The 21,492-nt window shown below is 33.2% G+C and overlaps 2 protein-coding genes across 4 annotated transcripts in view; one reads left to right on the top strand and one right to left on the bottom strand.

Annotated features, from left to right (window-relative positions):
• Window positions 1-1,065: 1,065 nt before the first annotated feature.
• Window positions 1,066-5,724, top strand: LOC132724532 (uncharacterized). Of its 2 annotated transcripts, none has more exons than XR_009624924.1 (2): window positions 1,066-1,472; window positions 5,479-5,724. XR_009624924.1 is itself a non-coding variant. In XM_060709399.1 (2 exons), exons 1-2 carry the CDS (start codon window positions 1,376-1,378, stop codon window positions 4,415-4,417), a joined length of 702 nt encoding a protein of 233 aa, XP_060565382.1. In that variant the 5' UTR covers window positions 1,121-1,375; the 3' UTR covers window positions 4,418-4,760. The 2 variants fall into 2 exon arrangements, 1 of the variants encoding a protein (XP_060565382.1); XM_060709399.1 differs by lacking the exon at window positions 5,479-5,724 and adding an exon at window positions 3,813-4,760 and having other exon boundaries at window positions 1,121-1,472.
• Window positions 5,725-9,946: 4,222 nt separating this feature from the next.
• LOC132724530 (T-cell surface antigen CD2-like) overlaps window positions 9,947-21,492 on the bottom strand; it is a 66,271-nt gene continuing 54,725 nt past the window's right edge. For both annotated transcript variants that reach the window (XM_060709398.1, XM_060709397.1), the window contains exon 7: window positions 9,947-21,271. In XM_060709398.1, the coding sequence (XP_060565381.1) occupies window positions 21,234-21,271 (38 nt within the window). In that variant the 3' untranslated portion in view covers window positions 9,947-21,233. The remainder of the gene's footprint in view (window positions 21,272-21,492) is intronic.

The raw sequence follows: 21,492 nt of genomic DNA, 5'->3' as shown, positions 1-21,492 counted from the left end.
TTATTGAAATTTTCATTAAATATTTTGCTGTAACTCGGGCTATATATAAATTAGCTTTGTTATTATGGAAAGGATTTATTTCATATTATAACAGAACATTCTTTAAAATAAGACCTGCATGCATGAATATAATTTTTATAAAACTCAAATTGACCATGACTCACTAACATTTACATAACCTTGAATATTAAATTATTGAATTTTCACTGATTAAATGTGCTATCATTGTGAAAAATGGATTATCTTCAACTCTGACAAAACAACATTTTGGACAAAACCTTTTAAAAAGTTGAATTGACCTTGAGCTTTAAATGACCCTGACTGTAAAGGTCAAATTATTAATTTTGGTTGTCATAATTTTGTTATTTATGTACAGATTTGATTCATTTGTGGACAAAACAACACTTATAAATTATATATGACCAAACAGTCATGTGTAATAATTAAGATGTTACATGTAGAATGATAGAATTTTGATTATATTTTCTTTACTTTGTCGTATATATGTAGATTTTTTTTATGGAAAGGATTCATACTTCACTGGACAAAAACAACAAGTGTGACTAGACAGACCTATTAAACATAAAAAAGAGGAAAACTTAATTCTTTTTCTTTAATTTTCTTTTTAAAGATTTGTTTAAACCATTTATTTGTTTGCTCTAAAGAAAAAGTAAAAAAGTCGAGCGTTGCCCCCGACAGTGGCTCTTATGTAACTGACAGTTAAACTCTACTTTGCAATAAATATTTGTTCACAAACGGACAAAAAACATACGACAAACATTGATTTTTAGTATTTGAAAACAAAGTTTTGCTTGTGACATAACAAAAGTTCTTAACAGATATCTTATACAGTTTATAAGAGTCCAAACAAACCTTATAATAAGATTTGACAAATGTAATGTTCCTTGTACAAATCTTTTAAATAATGGAAAACAAAAGAAAACGAAAGAATATGAAAAGATGAATCTGACAGAAAGTGAAAAACAAATGAAAATGTGGCAGCCTCAGATGAATGAACCATCAGCAGTACTTGCAAACCATTTTGCATCACATACCCAAAATAATGTGTCTTATTGTTTAAGTCAATAAGGCCTTATTATTTTAGCAGAATACTGGATATAACTGTATTAGGGATGTAACTGCTACAAGATGTTTTCATACTTAAATTTTGAGTAATTTCCCTTTGATAATTTTCTGAAAATAGATGGAAGGCTAAAGGTCACTTCCTGTTTAGGGTCACATGGGAAACACTCTTCATTTTAACCTCAGCTTCCACACTGGAAAGACTAGAGAACATTTTCAAATTCAATCTTTGAAAAATCTAAGCAATCTAAATATTTTGGTTTATTTTAAATAAGTTTAATTAAAAACAACAATGCCTGGAAGAGGTAGAGGGACAAAGAGGAAGGCTACAAGGGAGGAGGAACCAGAAAGATTAACTTTCCTGGAAGACAGCAACCCTGCATCAAATAGTAAGAAAATAATAGATTTTGAAACAATTATTTCTGAGTCTTTAAACTTACCAAATAAATCTTCTGGTGTGACTCAACCAATTTCTAATAGTTCCATGCTTGAAATTTCTGAGCAACCAAATTTAATGAGGTGTGGTGGGGAAAACTTGGGACTACATGTGCCCAATCAAATAAAGTTAAAAATTCAGCAAAACAAATACATAAATCTGGCTATTTTGTTGAAGGGAACTGCAACAGATTTGAAAGAAACCCCACAGGGAGCTCTTCTTGGTGTTGATGAAAATGGCCAGATAGTAGCCAAGCCACGAACCTCCATGGAAAAAATTTATTCCATTGATAAATGGACAGATTCTTTTCTGATATTTTCCAGTGTTTATCTCCAAGCCTTCCCAGAACAAGCTCAAGACTTGATTCAATATATCTTTGTCATAAGCAATTTCGTTTACGTCAGGCTGATCAATTTATGTCTTGGTCAAGTATCATATCTGATCTAAAGTGCCTTGTTTTTCTGGCACTTTACATACAAGTTTTAAGCAACAGAATAATCAAGCCCCGCCATGCCTAGATTTTAATAATGGGTATTGCAGGTATCCCGACTGCAGATATCCTCATATCTGTTCAATTTGTTTTAAAGCAAACCATGGGAAGGTGGCATGTCGTAGTCAACCTGGACATGCTGACCAATTTCAAGTGGGCAGATCTAATTTTCCCTTTCGCGGCTCATACAGAGCAGCCCCACCCACCAGGGGAAATTATACCAGAGGGCAAACCAGGGGTCAACGTCATTAAAAATTCTTCTTTGTGTCTTGTTCAACTTGATCTTGCTCCTTCACCTGTGAATATTATTAAGTTAAAGCATGAACTCTTAAAATCAAACTATGATCATGAAGAGTCAAATTTTTTATTTAATGGTTTTCGGTACGGGTTTGCTTTGCAATATGAAGGCCCTCGTATAGCGACTAATGCAAAAAACCTAAAATCAGCTTTGGACCGCCCAGATATAGTTAGAGCAAAAATCAATAAAGAGCTTGAATTGCAACGTGTAGCAGGTCCTTTTAAAGAAAGACCACTACCTTATCTTAGAGTTTCTCCTTTAGGTTTAGTGCCCAAAAAAGCAGCCCAACAGGATTTTCGTTTAATTCATCATTTATCATTCCCGGAGGGTGAATCCTTGAATGATTTTATTGATCCTTCCAACTGTAAGGTACAGTATCAAAATTTTGATACAGCTATTCAAATGGTACAAAAATTGGGTAAAAAATGTAAGCTTTTTAAAATGGACATCAAAAGTGCTTTTAGGCTTCTCCCTGTTTCTCCAGATGATTTTGACCAATTGGGTTTTATGTTTGATGAAGGTTTTTATGTTGATAAATGTGTACCATTTGGTTGTTCTATAAGTTGTAATTTATTCAATAGGTTTGCCGATTCCTTAGCGCATATTATAAAATTCAATGCCAAAACAAGCAATCTAATGCATTATCTTGATGATTTTCTGGGTGGTGGGGAAGCCAATACAAGCAAATGTGAACAATTAATGCAGATATTTAAACAAACAATGGAAAAATTAGGGATCCCATTAGCAGAGGATAAAACAGAGGGTCCTGCTACAATTTTGATATTTTTAGGATTGGAAATAGACTCTGACAATATGGTTGTACGTTTACCTTTAAACAAAGTGCAAGATATCACAACAAATCTTAAGTCAATTCTTCAAAAAAAGCGGTGCACACTTAAAGAAATGCAGAGCTTGATTGGTTCATTAAACTTTGCATGCAGGGCCATTATCCCTGGTCGCCCATTTTGTAGACGCCTAATAGATTCAATATGTGGGCTAACAAAACCGCACCACCATTTACGTATTAATATGGGTATGAGACAAGATCTCGTAATGTGGGAATCCTTTTTTAAACATTTCAATGGTGTAAGAGTATTTCATGATCGTTTTTGGACATCAAATGAGGACATTCAGTTGTTTACTGACAGTGCTGGCGCAGAGGGTCTAGGTTTTGGTATATATTTTGCTGGAAAATGGATGGCTGAAAGATGGCCTAATGATTGGCATAAACTTGGTTATACTGCTGATATCACAGTTTTGGAATTGTTTCCAATAGTTGTATCAATTTTTGCATGGGGTGAGGAACTACAAAATAAAAAAATATGCTTTAGGTCTGATAACATGTCTGTTTGTTATATTATTAATAAAATGACATCAAAGTCCGAACAAGTGATGGTTCTACTCAGAAATTTGACTTTAAATGCTTGCAATTAAATATTGTTATAAAAGCTGAGCATGTTTCTGGGAAAAATAATTCCGTAACAGATGCCTTGTCTCGTTTTCAGATGGACAGATTTTGGTCTCTTGTTCCAAGCGCCAGTCCGACAGCATGCGCAATGGAACCCCGACTTTGGCAAATATTCAGCAAAGGGCTGTTAGTTTAATTAGCTCAAGCATGTCTGAGAATACAAGAATGTCTTATACAACAGCCTTAAATCACTTCAGTAACTTCCATGAAATCTCTGTATTTCTGCATATTGGGGGGAATAATATTGTTAATATTGTTAATACAAATGTGTGTAACATCATTCGGCAACTGAAATTTGAAATAAGGTATATTTTTGAAAACTTCCAAAGTGCGATAATTGTATGGGTTTTTATTCTGCCGAGATTGTCTTGGTTGTGGCAGGGTAAGGGTTCAGATTTGGCCTGTATGAATAGAAAAAGACAAAGAGTAAACAGGTCTATCTCACAGTTTATGTTGACCCAGCCCAATGGTAGATCTTTACATATCAAATCTATTGACAAGGACACACCTGGTTTTTTCCGTGCAGACAATGTGCACTTGTCTGACATTGGTAATGAAATGTTTATTTTGGCTGTGTCAGAAGCCGTTTCCTTATTTTTAAATAATGAGTCAGATACATCTCAGAAGTATTTAGAAGTCTAGCCTAAAATTTTGGGGGACAAAGTGCAAACACTTTGTTGTGGCGGAAAATTTGTAGGCCGCTGACAATCGAATGGTGCAACTCTATTTTTTAGAAATAATTTAAAGAATTAATATGTTTTAAATATTAAACTAAGGTATGGATTTACTCTCTTCAGAATATGGCTGACATTATTGTTCAGAAAACCAATTTTGGAGGGACAATATCCTATAATTTCTTTTATTTTTAATTAGCATGCTTTAAGTCTGCTCGGAACAGGTGGGCTTATTGCGGAGATATATAATAGTTTCTTTAGTATTTATCAATTTAAGTAGCATATTTTTAATTTTAGATATTATGGAAATGGAAAATATCTGATATTAGGAAAATGGATTTTGGATATCATGGAAATGGATATTTGGATATCATGGAAATGGAATTTTTATTATCTATTACTGGAATATGAAGTGGACTAAAACTGAAAGTCATAATAAATACCATATTTTAAAATTTTTAAAGGTGGCACCATTTGATTGTCAGCGTAGGGTATCAAATTCCATATGGCACTTGTTGATTACCAGTGGAATTAATATTTGGTTTATCAGTGCGGTCAAATAATGCCATTCCTATAAATGTTTAATTTTGACTTAATATGGATTATAGAGTACAAGATATAATGGATGAATAAAATGCATCAAAAGTTAAGGTTTTTTGTTTTAATTGTTTGTATGAATTCAGTCTTAAAATAATGTGTCTTATTGTTTAAGTCAATAAGGCCTTATTATTTTAGCAGAATACTGGATATAACTGTATAAGGGATGTAACTGCTACAAGATGTTTTCATACTTTAATTTTGAGTAATTTCCCTTTGATAATTTTCTGAAAATAGATGGAATGCTAAAGGTCACTTCCTGTTTAGGTTCAAATACTCTTCCTTTTAACCTCAGCTTCCACACTGGAAAGACTAGAGAAAATTTTCAAATTCACCCACCCACCTCACCCAAAATTAAGGCATGAATGTACAATAAACATTGATAGAATTGAACCAGGCTTGTTTTCTGCTCTTCGAGTTGTATATTTTCAGAATAAGATGAAGCATGGTAACTGTTTACTATCATGCAGAAGACAACAGCACAAAAGTCAATGGTATCTTGGTGCAAGAAATTCCTAACAGTCATCATTCTTGTTTACAGTAAACTACAAAAGTGTGACAATATGAACTTTGTGGATTGAGCAAAAATGTGAAATGATATTTGTGCTGAAATTTTGTATATGTAAACTAGCTCAGGACAATTTTAGAGAGCATGTGACATTTAAAAAAAAATAAAAATCTGCATTGAGGTGCTGCACTGAATTTTGTCCGAAAATTTGTAGGCCGCTGACAATCGAATGGTGCAACTCTATTTTTTAGAAATAATTTAAAGAATTAATATGTTTTAAATATTAAACTAAGGTATGGATTTACTCTCTTCAGAATATGGCTGACATTATTGTTCAGAAAACCAATTTTGGAGGGACAATATCCTATAATTTCTTTTATTTTTAATTAGCATGCTTTAAGTCTGCTCGGAACAGGTCGGCTTATTGCGGAGATATATAATAGTTTCTTTAGTATTTATCAATCTAAGTAGCATATTTTTAATTTTTGATATTATGGAAATGGAATATCATGGAATGGAAAATATCTGTTATTAGGAAAATGGATTTTGGATATCATGGAAATGGATTTTTGGATATCATGGAAATGGTTTCATGCGCCAAGAGCCACTCCACTTTTACAAAGAACATTCTCCGGGGTATAAGTCACATTCAGAAGTAGTTCTAGATGGTAATTGAATAGTGACCTACAATAGAGATCTAAGGCATATGTGGACATAAATTCAAAGTGATTAATGAGGTAAGAACTTGTACACAAAAACATAACTAAATCCAAAGTGAGCATCAAAACTCAAGCCATGATCATGAGGGTGATATTGGTAGCCCCAACAAGTTAACAAAAAAACAACAACAACAAAAAAAAAACAATTTTTTTCACAAACATTTATTAAAATAGTACTATATAGAATAACAAGAGTTTAGATCTTATATTAAAACTATGCAACTGTAATACTGTTTTAAACAGTAAGATATAGGAAACAATACCTTAAAAGATCATTATCAATAAAATTATATTCTGAACTTTCAAAAAAAAATGTGTAGGAAGGCACAATATAAAAAACCACACACTACACACACTATTACAAATCATTGCATAATAATAAATGTTCTTTGGTAAATTCTTTGAGGGTTATTTGATATGCAATGCGTATTGTACAACAACACGACGATAAAACTATGCACAATATAAGAGATGTTGATACACCCGAATAGCTAGCTTAGTATTTATTACCTTCCCAACAGTATAAATATTAGCCTTCAGCTTAACATAGTTTTACATGTGATCACAATATTGATAGTGCTAGTCGTTTACAACTGTTATAAAAATGACCAAGAAACGGGTTGAAGATATTGGAGAAATGGGTGCTTAAACAAACAAGAGCCCGGTTTGAGCCGGGTGATGCTCCCCGAATAGGTTTTGGACACAGGAAAGTACACCTCTTGTAGTTTCAGAGTTATGTCCATGGAAAAAGTTCAAAGTGCAATAATTCCAAAATTAGGAAAGGCAGAGTTACTGTTCTTTGCACTGCACTTCTAATCACTGTTATCTATCAACTTACCAAGTTTCTTGTTGATATCTCTTATGGTTTCCGAGTTATGTTCCGGACAACTTCAAAAAGTAAAAATAAACAAAGGGCAATAACTCCAGAATTAGGCAAAACAGAGTTATGATTCTCGTGCACTGCACATCTACCCATTAAGAAGATACATCTACCTACAAAGTTTCATGTTGAAAATATCTCTTTGACACTGCACATCTACCCATTGAGATCTATTCACCTACAAAGTTTCATGTTGATATCTCTTGTAGTTTTAGAGCTATGTCCAGTACAAGATTTTTCTTAAAGGGGAGATAATTCAAAAATGAGGCTTAACAGAGTTATTGTTCTTTTGCACTTCACTTCTACTCAACGAGATCTATCTTCCTATAATGTTTTATCTTGATATCTCTTACAGTTTAAGAGTTATTTTCTGGACAAAGTTCAAATTGTTAAAATTAACAAAGGGCAATAACTCCAAAATAAGGACAAAAAGAGTTATTGTTATGCACTGCATATTTACCCTTTCAGATCTATTCACCTACAAAGTTTCATGTTGATATTTCTTATAGTTTTAGAGTTATGCCCCGGACAAGATTTTTCTATAAGGGGAGATAATTCAAAAACCGGGCAAAATAGAGTTATGGTTCTTTGACACTGCACTCCCCCTCAATGCCCTCTACCACTGTATGAAGTTTAAACAAATTATCTCCAAGGGTTTTCAAGTTATGCTCCGGACAAGAAAACTGACGGACAGACGGACGGACGGACGGACAGACGGACAAGGCGCCGACTATATGCTCCCCCGAAATTTTTCGGGGAGCATAAAAAACGGCCATTCAGTAAAGCAGAGATTTACTTAATTGAGGGAAGTTTAGTGATCTGATAAGGTATCTAATGAGACAATTTGTAGTTTTTGACTGGCATACCCTCCATTTAACCTTTTCCCATATATAAGCTTGTTTCGACTGCTTTTTGCCCCCCCCCTTTTGAGGCCTCAAACAGTGAAAAAATTCCCTATTTAGGCCCCAAACACTGATTTTCGTTTGAGAAATGTTGTTCAAAAAAGTGACCACTTTTTCGGCGCCGTCCCCCATCCAAATATTACATCAGGGGGTTGCCAGAAGGGGGATGTTCCCCCTTCTTTTTAGGGAGTTTGGAGGGGGCGGAGTCCCCCTCATCTCCAAGAAAATTTTGGACATGTGACAGGCTAAAAATCGCCTCAGGTCGATCTCAGGGTAGCTAGTAACCGACGCTGAAAAGCCTTTTACTCTATCTCAATTCATTGAGAAGTTGCAGCACTTTGAAATCAGTTTTGATGGAAAAAAACAATACAAAATAGTGATTTTTGGCAAATTTGAGACGTCCCCCCGTTGCCATGGTAACAGGAAATTTACCATTGAGCATGCTGTTACAGAGGTTATGGTGTAGTCAACATTTGTGCCAAGTTTCATTAGTATTTTTGAAGTATTTTTCATACTTTCATAGCAGTCAGGAGGCTTTTTAGTGAAAATGGCCATTTTTCGCAATATCCTCATGGGGTAAAAGGTAAACAGTGAAAAAATTCCCTATTTAGGCCCCAAACACTGTTTTTCGTTTGAGAAATGTTGAGGATGTGCCCCCTTCTGTTTGGGGGGGTTGAAGAGGGGGGGGGGGCGGAGTCCCCCTAATCTCCAAGAAAATTTTGGACATGTGACACGCTAAAATGGCCTCAGGTCGATCTTAGGGTAGCTAGTAACTGACGCAGAAAAGCCTTTTACTCTATCTCAATTCATTTTGAAGTTGCAGCACTTTGAAATCAGTTTTGATGGAAAAAAACAATACAAAATAGTGATTTTTGGCAATTTTGAGACGTCCCCCGTTGCCATGGTAACAGGAAATTTACCATTGAGCATGCTGTTACAGAGGTTATGCTGTAGTTAACATTTGTGCCAAGTTTCATTAGTATTGAAGCATTTTTCATACTTTCATAGCAGTTTGAACTAAAATGTTACAGGATGCTTTTCAGTGAAAATGGCCATTTTTCGCAATATGCTCATGGGGTAAAAGGTTAAGATGCAGAAAGCAAGGCAAGTGACATCGCTATCAGTCAGTGCCACATAGGTCTGCTTAAATCAGCATACCATGACAAATGTCATAAATGGATTCAAAGATTACAATTATGTATTTCAAACCATGAATAATATTTTGGAGGGATATAATGTTTATTTGAATGCTTTTAAGATATAGTACAATACACATTACATATTGAACAGCCCTCTAACTTTATTATGTTAATCATTATTGTAAAACAAAACATTATTGGCCGGTGATCCATCCAAGGCTTTCTTAAAAAAATCACTGTCACCCATCTTAGAAATTACGCACATTATTATTACAAATTATAAAACATTTCATGAAACAAATTTATGAGTATTTACATGAATGCCAGTTCAAAATTTCTGAAAACAAGAAAACCCTGAATTTAGCATTATTCTAATTGGTTTTATATAGTAAAAGAGTACTTTCAGCAGTATATAAAGCCTGTATTTCAGGTAAATACCACATATATTTAACTAATCTTTAGGTCAATTTTAAAAATCAAAACTACATCAAGAAGAAACCTGCTTACTGATATACATGCAGTATCAAAATTCTGCTGAAACAAAAAACAACAACACAAACATAAGTAATTAAAGACAGAAATATCTAAAAGAAACAACTGTAACATATCATCGATGATGTAGCTTGATAATAATACTCTAACTCAGGCTTAATTAGCCAGTTCTGAATAACAACATTTACAAATCCTGTAAATAGGCAAACTATTTCATGTAATGTAAGTTCAAAAATTGCTTTGAGACCATCTTATTTTCCCCCCGAGTCTATACCTGTAATAATTTTATCAGGATTTGTGCTAATATCACACGAGAGGCTAATACTCTTATAATTAATTTCTTGGTACTTAGATACAAGAAACTTTTTGAAACATTTGGCATTTGTTTCAACACCAACTTTGCCTAAAATATATATTTCACTTAAAATGACTGTAACACAAGTAACACTGCTGGAACAACCCTGTATCAAATGCTATGAGTTTCAATAAATTGCACCAATATTATGTGCTATTTTGCTCCTTATGTTATCAAGTAATGACTGTTTGGTATTAAACTTCAACAATTAACATACAACTCTGCTATCTAATATGCATTTAAACCTGTTGTTCTTTTTCCATATTACCATATATTATAATTTCATTTGACAATTTCTGAATTTATTTTTACATAAAACTGCAAATAGCTTTTATTGTTTTCTGTGATTTTAATATTATCTTTACATTTTATTTCATTTATAATTAATCCAAAAGAAATATTTGAGATAAACTTGGGTAGAAAAGAAACATTTATCTATTACCAGGTCATCTACTAAGCATTCAACAATTATGATAACAATTGTGAGTTCACATTTAAATGACTGAGAACTAGCTCATGTAAAAAAAATTATGAATAAGTAAAATTTATGAATAAAAGGGAAAAAAAATCATTAGAAACACACATACACGTACAATTATTTCAATACATCCCATTTTCACTTTAAAAATTTTTGTCATACAAAAATATTACTTATAAAAATTACCTGCAAAATTTTCCATAACAGTAATAAATTATAGCATTATTAAGTTGAAGTTCTACAAAGAGTATATGTTTTCAATTTTACGAGTTATTTCAAATTCATTAGAAACAAATTTTAACAAACCGTACACATACAAAGTTGAGTTCATTCATTGTTTTTTCCTCAATTAAAATGAGCCGCGTGAGGACAGAACCAACATAATGGGTTTGCAACCAGCATGGATCCAGACCAGCCTGTGCATCCGCTCAGTCTGATCAGGATCCATGCTGTTCGCTTACAAACCCTATAACAAGTAGAGAAACTGATAACAAACAGCATTGATCCTGATCAGACTGCGCGGATGCGGCTCAAATGACATATCTTCCAGTTTTATTATAGACATTTATAACTAAATAGACATGGACAAAAAACAGAAATTTCAAATTGCTTAATTTTTAAACTGCCTAATGAAAACATTGTTCTAAAAAAGTTATAAAAGTTAATTTTATGTAGTATCAACTATACAGATGTTGTAAAGCTCTTATCAGATCATTACAGTAATTCAGAAAGAATCATGAAAGTCTAGCAATTCTCCATACACTGAACTAATGAGTGTAGTCTGAAATGTCAAGCAAAACTTGAATGCTGTTTAGATTGCATGCAATATTTTGTGTGGCTTGTTAATTGATGTTTGCATGTATCTGATAAATCCACAAATTGTAATTTATTAAAGAACATGTAAAGAGCGGAGGACGGGGACCAAAAGGCTACATATTATATCTGTAAGGTATATAAAGAAAGCATTTCTAATAATTTTTCATTAAATATTAAAAATATCCTTCAAGATGAATGTAAGTTTGAAGAGTTGAAAACAACTTTTAAACAAGCACAATAATATTCAATTATATACAAAAATAGAAGCATGGAACTGTTTAAAAAACCTATAAATTTAAAGTGAGATATTTAAGTTAATAAAGTAGATCCTAGACAAATAAACAATATAAGTAATCAAAATATACATTAACAAAATTTATGTAATTTACAAAATGAAGGCAAACCTTACAGTGATAAGCAAAAAGTGTATAATGCAAGATTAAACAAGATATGTTTGTAAAACATGTATGCCCCCTATCGGCAGCCAATTAGTCATGTGATCAGGTTATTATGCATGACTTCTGACCCAGTGAACAAACAATTAATAAGGGTTATCTAGTATCTACTGGTCATGACTAGTCACAAGGTAATAATTATTGTGACCCCATAGGTTGTGTGAAGCAATTTAAGTTATTACAAATCTTACCAAATAATATATGCATAAATTTTATGAATCATGTAGGGCTCATTAATGACACCCAAGTTGTTATACTACATAAGACCTTCAAATGTGTATACCAAAAGCATTTTTAGTTTAATATAAAAATATCAACCAAGGCAACTTGAGTTGTTGAGTTATTGGTCAGAAACCGTCATTAATAGGGATGTAGATCGTCGGATAAGTGACAATCCGATCAGAACCACGATTCAGCACTTACGATTCTCAAATCGAACCACAATTCTTTTGTTATCAAGACACCCATAGTTATAATAACATTTACATTAGTTCTAAAACATGTTTATTAAAAAAAACACAATACTAAACATTAAACATATATGCAAATATAAATTAGGTTTATGTTTTTATTCTTTGGATTAGTAGTTTTTTTGTTGTTTTTTTAACCAATTACTTCCTAGCTCAGCATCATGATACATGGTCTTTAACGGGCAAATTGTATTTAGGTAAACTTCCCTTTATTTATACTCAAATCGTATTTTTCTTGACTTTTAGAGTGTGATAAACAGTGAATGTATATAAACAAATAAGATCGCGATCCACGATCTGTGGGGTTACGAATAATTAAAACTCGATTTTTCACTTTGATTCGTGATTATCCGAGTACTCGGATACTCGCCCCAGCCCTAGTCATTAAGTACAAGGTCAATATGACATTGACCCCTTGACCCCAAAATCAATAGGGGTCATCTACTGGTCATGACCAATCATCATACAAAGTTTGAAGTTCCTAGGCCTAAGCGTTCTTTAGTTGTTTATCAGAATTTTTTTTTACCTACAAGGTCAATGTGACCTTGACCCCTTGACCCCAAAATCAATAGGGGTCATCTGCTGGAAATGACCAATCACCATACCGAGTTTGAAGTTCCTAGGCCTAAGGGTTCTTTAGTTATTGATCGGAAACCATTTTTACTCAAGAGTTGAATGTGACCTTGACCTTTGTTCCATTGACCCCAAAATCAATAGGGGTCATCTACTGATCATGACCAACCACCATATCAAGTTTGAAGTTCCTAGGCCTAAGGGTTCTTTAGTTATTGATCGGAAACCATTTTTACCCAAGAGTTCAATGTGACCTTGACCTTTGACCCCAAAATCAATAGGGGTCATCTACTGATCATGACCAATCACCATATCAAGTTTGAAGTTCCTAGGCCTTAAGGTTCTTTAGTTATTGCTCGGAAACCGTTTTTGCTTACAAAGTCAATGTGACCTTGACCTTTGACCCCTTGACCCCAAAATCAATAGGGGTCATCTACTGGTCATGACCAATCACCATACTGAGTTTGAAGTTCCTAGGCCTAAGGGTTCTTCAGTTATTGATCGGAAACCATTTTTACTCAAGAGTTCAATGTGACCTTGACCTTTGACCTTTGACCCCAAAATCAATAGGGGTCATCTACTGATCATGACCAACCACCATATCAAGTTTGAAGTTCCAAGGCCTAAGGGTTCTTTAGTTATTGATCGGAAACCATTTTTACCCAAGAGTTCAATGTGACCTTGATCTTTGACCCATTGACCCCAAAATCAATAGGGGTCATCTATTGATCATGACCAATCACCATATCAAGTTTGAAGTTCCTTGGCCTTAAGGTTCTTTAGTAATTGCTCGGAAACCGTTTTTGCTTACAAGGTCAATGTGACCTTGACCTTTGACTCCTTGACCCCATAATCAATAGGGGTCATCTACTGGTCATGACCAATCACCATACCAAGTTTGAAGTTCCTAGGCCTAAGGGTTCTTTAGTTATCACTCGGAAACCATTTGGTCTAAGGACTGACGGACCAACAAGTGCAAAGCAATATACCCTCTTCTTTGAAGTGGGGGCATAATAAAATCCAGGTTAATTAACACAGAAACAGTAAAAACGTTTACTAAAAAATTCACCCTCTATGAGTATCATTGAAACAATTATGCTTATATAAGCTAAAAAAAAAGCACATTAAGACTAATCAGTTCAAAGACACATTTAATCTGCAATTTTCATCTTTGGTTGTATTTCTCTCAATAGATCTCTCAATCTTTAAGCCAAGGCACTTACCCCTGTCAAATCAAATTTTTATATTCGTGTAGCTAATATATGTCTTGCATGCTATTTAACTACAAGAATTAATATGCTAATAAATACATAAACCGTTTGTTTGGTTAAATATGCACATTTTAACACTTGTTTGGTCATATCTCTGTAGGCAGTCAACCTATCTGTCTTTCCTGTATAACTAACCAGTAATTACCAATTTGAGATTTATAGTGGCCACACAAAGGATCAAACCACAACTCTCAAATTACATATCAAGTGCACTCCCTATTGAACTAAGCAGGGAGACGTGCATATATAAATCTTAAGTCAACTGCATTTACTGAAATGCCACAAAATCCAGTTAATACACCAGGCACTATAGAAGAGGTGAGTATCCATCTTTGTATATTATTTCTTTGAGTATTTACCAGTAATAATCTGTCTCTTGAAATGTATTATTGTGCGTAGTCTCTTTATTAGAACTATTCATTGAAAAAAGAAAAAAAGGAAAAAAAACAACAACAGCAACAAAAAACAAGAGGGCCATGATGGCCCTGAAGTCGCTCACCTGTATATAGGCCCCCAGAGCAGGGCCAGTTTAAACCCCAGGGCTTTTATTTGAACAAACTTGATAGACACCCATTAGAAGATATTTCACGCTAAACATCTAAGGTCTAGCTCGTTGAGTTTTTTAGAAAAAGATTTTTTAAGTTTAAACTATACACATATAGTTAAAAGCAATGACACCCCTAGGGAGGGGCCAGTTTTGACCCCAGGGCTTTTATTTGAACACACTTTGGAGACACTCACTAGAAGATGTTTCATGCTTGATATCTAAACTCTAGTTTTTCGGGTTTTTTTTAAAGAAGATTTTTAAGTTTTTGCTATACACATATAAGGAAAATCAATGTTCCCCAGGGCAGGGCCAATTTTGACCCTAGGGCTTTATTTGAACAAACTTTGAAGACACTAACTGGAAGATGTTTGATGCTAAATATCTTAACTCTAGCTATTTGGGTTTTTTCAAAGAAGATTTTATAAGTTTTTGCTATACACATAAATAAAATCAATGAACCCCAGGGCAGGGCCAATTTTGACCCAAGGACTTTTATTTGAAAAAACTTTGTAGACACTCACTAGAAGATGTTTCATGCTTAGTATCTAAACTCTAGCTTTTTAGTTTTTTTTCAAAGAATTTTTAATTTAAAGTTTTTGCTTTTCACATATAAGGAAAATCAATGACCCCCGGGGCAGGGCAAATTTTAACCCCAGGGCTCTTATTTGAACAAATTTGGTAGACACCCATTAGAACATGTTTTATGCTCAATATCTTAGCTCTAGCTCTTTGGGTTCTTTAAAAGAAGATTTTACAAGTTTTTACTATATGCATATAGGGAAAATCAATGACCCCCTGGGGCGGGGCCAATTTGACCCCAGGGCTTTTATTTGAACAAACTTGATAGACACTCATTAGAAGATGTTTCATGCTAAATATCTTAGCTCTAGCTCTTTGGGTTCTTTAAAAGAAGATTTTATAAGTTTTTACTATATGCATATAGGGAAAACCAATGACCCCCTGGGGCGGGGCCAATTTTGACCCCAGGGCTTTTATTTGAACAAACTTGGTAGACACCCATTAGAAGATGTTTCATGCCAAATATCTAAGCTCTACCGCTTTGGGTTTTTTAAAAGAAGATATTTAAAGTGTTTTCTATTGGTTGCCATGGCAACCAGAGTTCTGCATGAAATTAAATTCTTTGAACAATTTTTTAAGGTGACCACCACAGGAACATTCCTGTGAAGTTATGATGAAATTGGCTCAATGGTTTATGAGGAGATGTCATTTAAAGTAAAAGTTTACGGACGGACGACGGACGGACGCCGGACGAAAAGCGATCACAAAAGCTCACCCTGAGCTAAATAACAAAAAAAACAGCTTTGAAATGTAAATGAGTCATTTGAATGACTGGCACTTTGTACAACAATCTTTCTACTTTTATTATTTGAAATTATCAATTATGATATTTTAAGCCTCCTCAATTTACATTAAAAAAAAAACTTGAAAGAACAAAACAAATGGAACAAAATTAGAGACATGTTTTATACAATATCTAAAAATATTGATACCATACATATACCTTTGCTATTTTACCATTAAAAATATCATTTTAATCATCTTTAAATAATTACACAAAATTGAAAGCAAATGCATGTAAGCTAAAACGACAAATATCATCCCTTAAATAAGAGTAAAAATATAATGATAAAAAAAACCCCACAGCCATTACATGATATCAAAGCTAACTTTCAACAGTAATGAAAAAAAAATGACTTAAACATATGACAATTAGCCATTTAACTATTATTGGTGTGTAACATACACAGCCATTTTGAGTGATAAATTAATAGTTTTACAATAAACAGCAAAAAAAATTTTAAAAACAAATCTTAACATTTGTTGAATTAAATTTAATCCTAATTTCTTTTTTTAGAAATTCAAAACAAACAAATAATGAGTATGCCAAAACCATGAAATCATGCAGAAATTTAAGAAAAGAGCCTCTCTTTTGAATAAACTTACAGAAACAATTATCTGAGATGACATAAAGTGAGGATTGTATGTAACAGGGTCATAATAAGCTGTCTTAAAAACAGTACACTCGACTTTTTACAAGTACACAAGTACATGTACTTGAAAGTGCAAAATGACAGGTCAATTAAATAAATCCAGTGAAGGTAAATACTATATTACAAAGAAAAGGGGACAAAAGAAGGATTTATTTTATATTTATTATACCTTAAAGGTTATAGTAAAACACTGGGGTAGTACCCAAGTTTTTGCCAGTAAAAGGGACATGATTTTGTTAAAATTCTTGATGGGAGTTATATCCTTTTGCCAATTACTGAACAAGTATTGTCAGTTTGAAAGCAAAACATCAATAGATATAGACAAAGAGGTGCGGTTTGATAAACTAAACTGAAATTTTCCTTACAAGTCTAAAATTAAATAAAAAATACATAAAATCCTGTCTTTTGCCTAGAAGTTTTGTTTGTTTGTTTGTTTGTTTCATTTCACGCCTTTTCCCAACAGTATTTCAGTCATATAGGCGGGTAGTTTCCTAACCATGAAAATGAGGTTCTTACACAACATTTCAAAGTTTCAAAGCATTACCTTAAAAGGTATAGAAAAGAGTTGGGTGGTAAGAAACTTAAACAAACAAAAAAATGACACTGAAACAGATGCCAGAGTGAGTAGAGTAACCCACTCTATTATAAAAGTCAAGCTAAATTGAATATAATGAAAAATTTATAATCATATTGCTACGATACATTATTTACAAATTTACATATGTCTCAATATCACATACAGTATCAACAAACAACAACAACATTACAAACACTTTTCCGATAATTTGTAATTGTTTCTTTGTAAAATCATAAGAGTGAAAATATACTGTACTGGGATCCTACATATTTACCAGACAATCAGTTTACTGGACAAAAGCTATTACTGCCGAATAGTGCTTTACTGTTTGCTTCGATTAAAAAATTATACAGTATGAATCGTACACACACTATCTATTTCAAAGTAAATAACAACAAAACTACTCTCAGGTAATTATTGTTGATTCAGTTCTTTATCTACTAACATGCCCTTTTGTTTACTAGTTATTTCATGACCCGGTCATGTGGGGGAATAATCTGTTCTGCGCAGGCCCGAATATCGAGACCCTTAATGGGTTATTTTAGATTGGTTTTACTTTTAATTCTTCTCAGCGTTACGTTAAGAGACAATCGTAACATATTTTAATGATAAAAAGTAATTTTAAATTCAGTCCAAACAGTATCTCGTTGTTGTCTTTTACAAAGAAGTGCAGATTAAAAAACATATAAGGAAACGGGTTACGGTCACTGGAGGAAACTCTACATGAAATGTAAATAAAATAGATTTGATGGCTTTTGTAACATGCCACATGATGACCAAAAGGAAACTGTATGACAAAGAACAGAATTCCATTTGAATATCAAAATGTTTCATACGTTTAAGGTTCATGAAGAATCAATACGTTAAATGAGTTAATAGTGTTAATTTCAATTTCACCCCTATATTGGCCTCTTCATAACAGGCATGGCTGCCGTGTCTATTTCTAGTGACATACTTGGTTTTCAAAAATCTTATTCTTGCCATTCAGTAGTCGTGGATTCCTTCCCGATTATTTAAGGATTCATTTGAATTCACGACTTCAAAAGGTTTTGAAACACAATGTCCGGTAAATTGATTAGTCTACACGATTTTTTCCCTCTTATAATGCCCTACTTTAAAGACTCATTTCTACGGTCAAATGTTTAATTTTATGTTTAATAAAGGAATGTTTATGTGAAATAAGAACCCAAAATTAATTGGGTAAAATTTAATTCTTTTTTATTATCTTTAATAAAAGTTACAGATAAAAATTTTCATATTTTGTCCGGTAATATGTAGGATCCCAGTATTTATTCTTGATTATCAAAATAAAACATCTCACATATTTCAGCTTTTTGAATATTTTCATTATTTTGAACTGCAATAAATTTTTTAAAGTTTTGAGAAGGTAGAACAAATAGCATATCAATCCATCCTAGTAATCCCTTTCTTTGATCCAAAATTGAATTCTGACATTAATTTAACAGTTTTAGAAGTAAACTCCTGTCTTTGTGTCATACTCTGTGAGAAACTAAGAACAGTTGCATTTCTACTCATAGCTTCATATAAGAATGTATCATTTAAAGTTTTCATGGCTCAAATAAAATGATTACCAAGAGATGACTAAAAGCTTGGTCTTGGTAAGTGTGGTCTTAAAACCTTTCTTTATATTGGACAAGTAAATACAAACATGACTGATAGCATGCAAATTCATCTAATACTTAGAGTATAAGATTAACAATTAATACTATATACTACCATTAATAAAATATACTAGAAATGTCTTATCAGAAAGGTCATACAGAAAAACATTAAGAAAATATTGTGTAAATTTGGTATTCTCTTTTTCTGGTGCTATCAATTAATTAAGTCTGGCAAACAAGAGGGCCATGATGGCCCTGAAGTCGCTCACCTGTACATAGGCCCCCGGAGCAGGGCCAGTTTAAAGCCCGGGGCTTTTATTTGAACAAACTTTGTAGACAACCATTAGAAGATGTTTCATGCTAAACATCTAAAGGTCAAGCTCGTTGGGATTTTTAAAAACAGATTTTTCAAAGTTTTTCTTTACACATATAGTTAAAAACAATGACACACCTGGGGCATGGCCAGTTTTGACCAAAGGGCTTTTATTTGAACAATCTTTGTAGACACTTACTAGAAAATGTTTCATGCTTAATATCTAAACTCTAGCTATTCGGGTTTTTTAAAAAAAAGATTTTTAAGTTTTTGCTATACTCGTATAAGGAAAATCAATGTCCCCCGGGGCGGGGCCAATTTTGACACCAGGGCTTTTATTTGAACAAACTTTGAAGACACTTACTAGAAGATGCTTCGTGCTAAATATCTAAACTCTTGCTATTTGAGTTTTTTCAAAGAAGATTTTTCAATTTTTGCTATAGTTTTACACATATAGGGAAAATGAATGACCTCCGGGGTTGGGCCAATTTTGACCCCAGGGCTTTTATTTGAACCAACTTGGTAGACATCCATTAGAAGATGTTTCATGCTAAATATCTTAGCTCTAGCTCTTTTGATTCTTTAAAAGAAGATTTTTTAAGTTTTTACTATATGTATATAGGGAAAATCAATGACCCCCTGGGGCAGGGCCAATTTTGACCCCAGGGCTTTTATTTGAACAATCTTGGTAGACATCTATTAGAAGATGTTTCATGCTAAATATCTTAGCTCTAGCTCTTTTGGTTCTTTAAAAGAAGATTTTTAAAGCTTTTACCTTATGCATATAGGGAAAATCAATGACCCCCTGGGGCGGGGCCAATTTTGACCCCAGGGCTTTTATTTGAACAAACTTGGTAGACACACATTAGAACATGTTTTATGCTAAATATCATAGTTCTAGCTCCTTGGGTTCTTAAATAGAAGATTTTTTAAGTTTTTACTATATGCATATAGGGAAAATCAAGAACCACCCTGGGGCGGGGTCAATTTTGACCCAAGGGCTTTTATTTGAACAAACTTGGTAGACACTCACTAGAAGATGTTTCATGCCAAATATCTAAGCTCTTGCTTTTTGGATTTTTTAGAAGAAGATATTTTAAGTTTTTTCGTTTGGTTGCCATGGCAACCAGAGTTCTGCATGGAATTAAATTCTTTGAACAATTTTCAAAGGTTACCACCAAAGGGACATTCCTGTGAAGTTTGGATGAAATTGGCTTAGTGGTTTATGAGGAGATGTCATTTAAAGTAAAAGTTTACGGACGCCGGCCGGACGCCGGACGGACGGACGCCGGACGAAAAGCGATCACAAAAGCTCACCCTGTCACTTTGTGACAGGTGAGCTAAAAAACAAGACATGCTCAATTGTTTGCCTAAAGTCACAGCTGGTACTTTAACTGGTAGTTTTAATACTGAATAATTCTATCATAATATATAGTCAGTTTTAATACTGAAGAATTCTATCATAATATATAGTCAGTTTTAATACTGAAGAATTCTATCATAACATATAGTCACAGGTAATTACTTTCATGTGTTAGTGCTATATAAATCTTTTGTAATAGTACATGTATCAAAAGTAACAAGAGATGATATGTCTGAATGTTTAACAAGTTTTATTTGCATTGTACTTATGCAAGATCAGAGGCTATATTTAGCATTCTTCCTTAGAAAATAAAGAATTCATGTAGTGTTCTTCTTAGAAAACAACTTGCATTTCATGTGGACTAAGTGGAAAATATGATTGATGATATTTTAAACTTTGCTTATTAAACTTAATAAGGAAAAATTTAATCCCTTCCATGTTTTAGATCAGAATGTATGCTCTAGATCAGGACAAGTACTTTTCAAAAGAACTTGGCCAGACGGACAACTCAATAAGAGACCTGAATAAATACCTCATAAACTTTGTCATACATGATTACTATGAATATGAAACTATTGACATACTCAAATATATACAGTTTTTAATGTAATACAATTCAAAATAATCAAAAGATCATGTAGAACACAGAATCAATTCTAATTCTACTCTGTACAGTTGCCATGGTGATAAGCTCCTTAGTTACCAGGATAAGGTGGAGGCTGCATAGGTGGTGCTGAAAAATTAAAACAAAAATTCATCATGATCACTTTGTTATTTTGTTGGGTTTAATAGTCACTCAGACAAAACTGAAGTTGAATAACAAGTTATGTTACAGTTTTACAAGTGGACAGCCTTGAAATCATTCATCATATTTTCAGGAATGAAGGGGCCCATAAGAACTAATAACAATTCATTCTAGCAAGTTGATTAGTTTCCTAATTAAAGAGCAATTTT

Source organism: Ruditapes philippinarum, unplaced genomic scaffold (assembly GCF_026571515.1).
Source record: "Ruditapes philippinarum isolate M1 unplaced genomic scaffold, ASM2657151v2 ctg3632_1_1_1_1, whole genome shotgun sequence".
NCBI lineage: Eukaryota > Metazoa > Mollusca > Bivalvia > Venerida > Veneridae > Ruditapes > Ruditapes philippinarum.
This window is presented reverse-complemented; position numbering and strand designations above follow the sequence as displayed.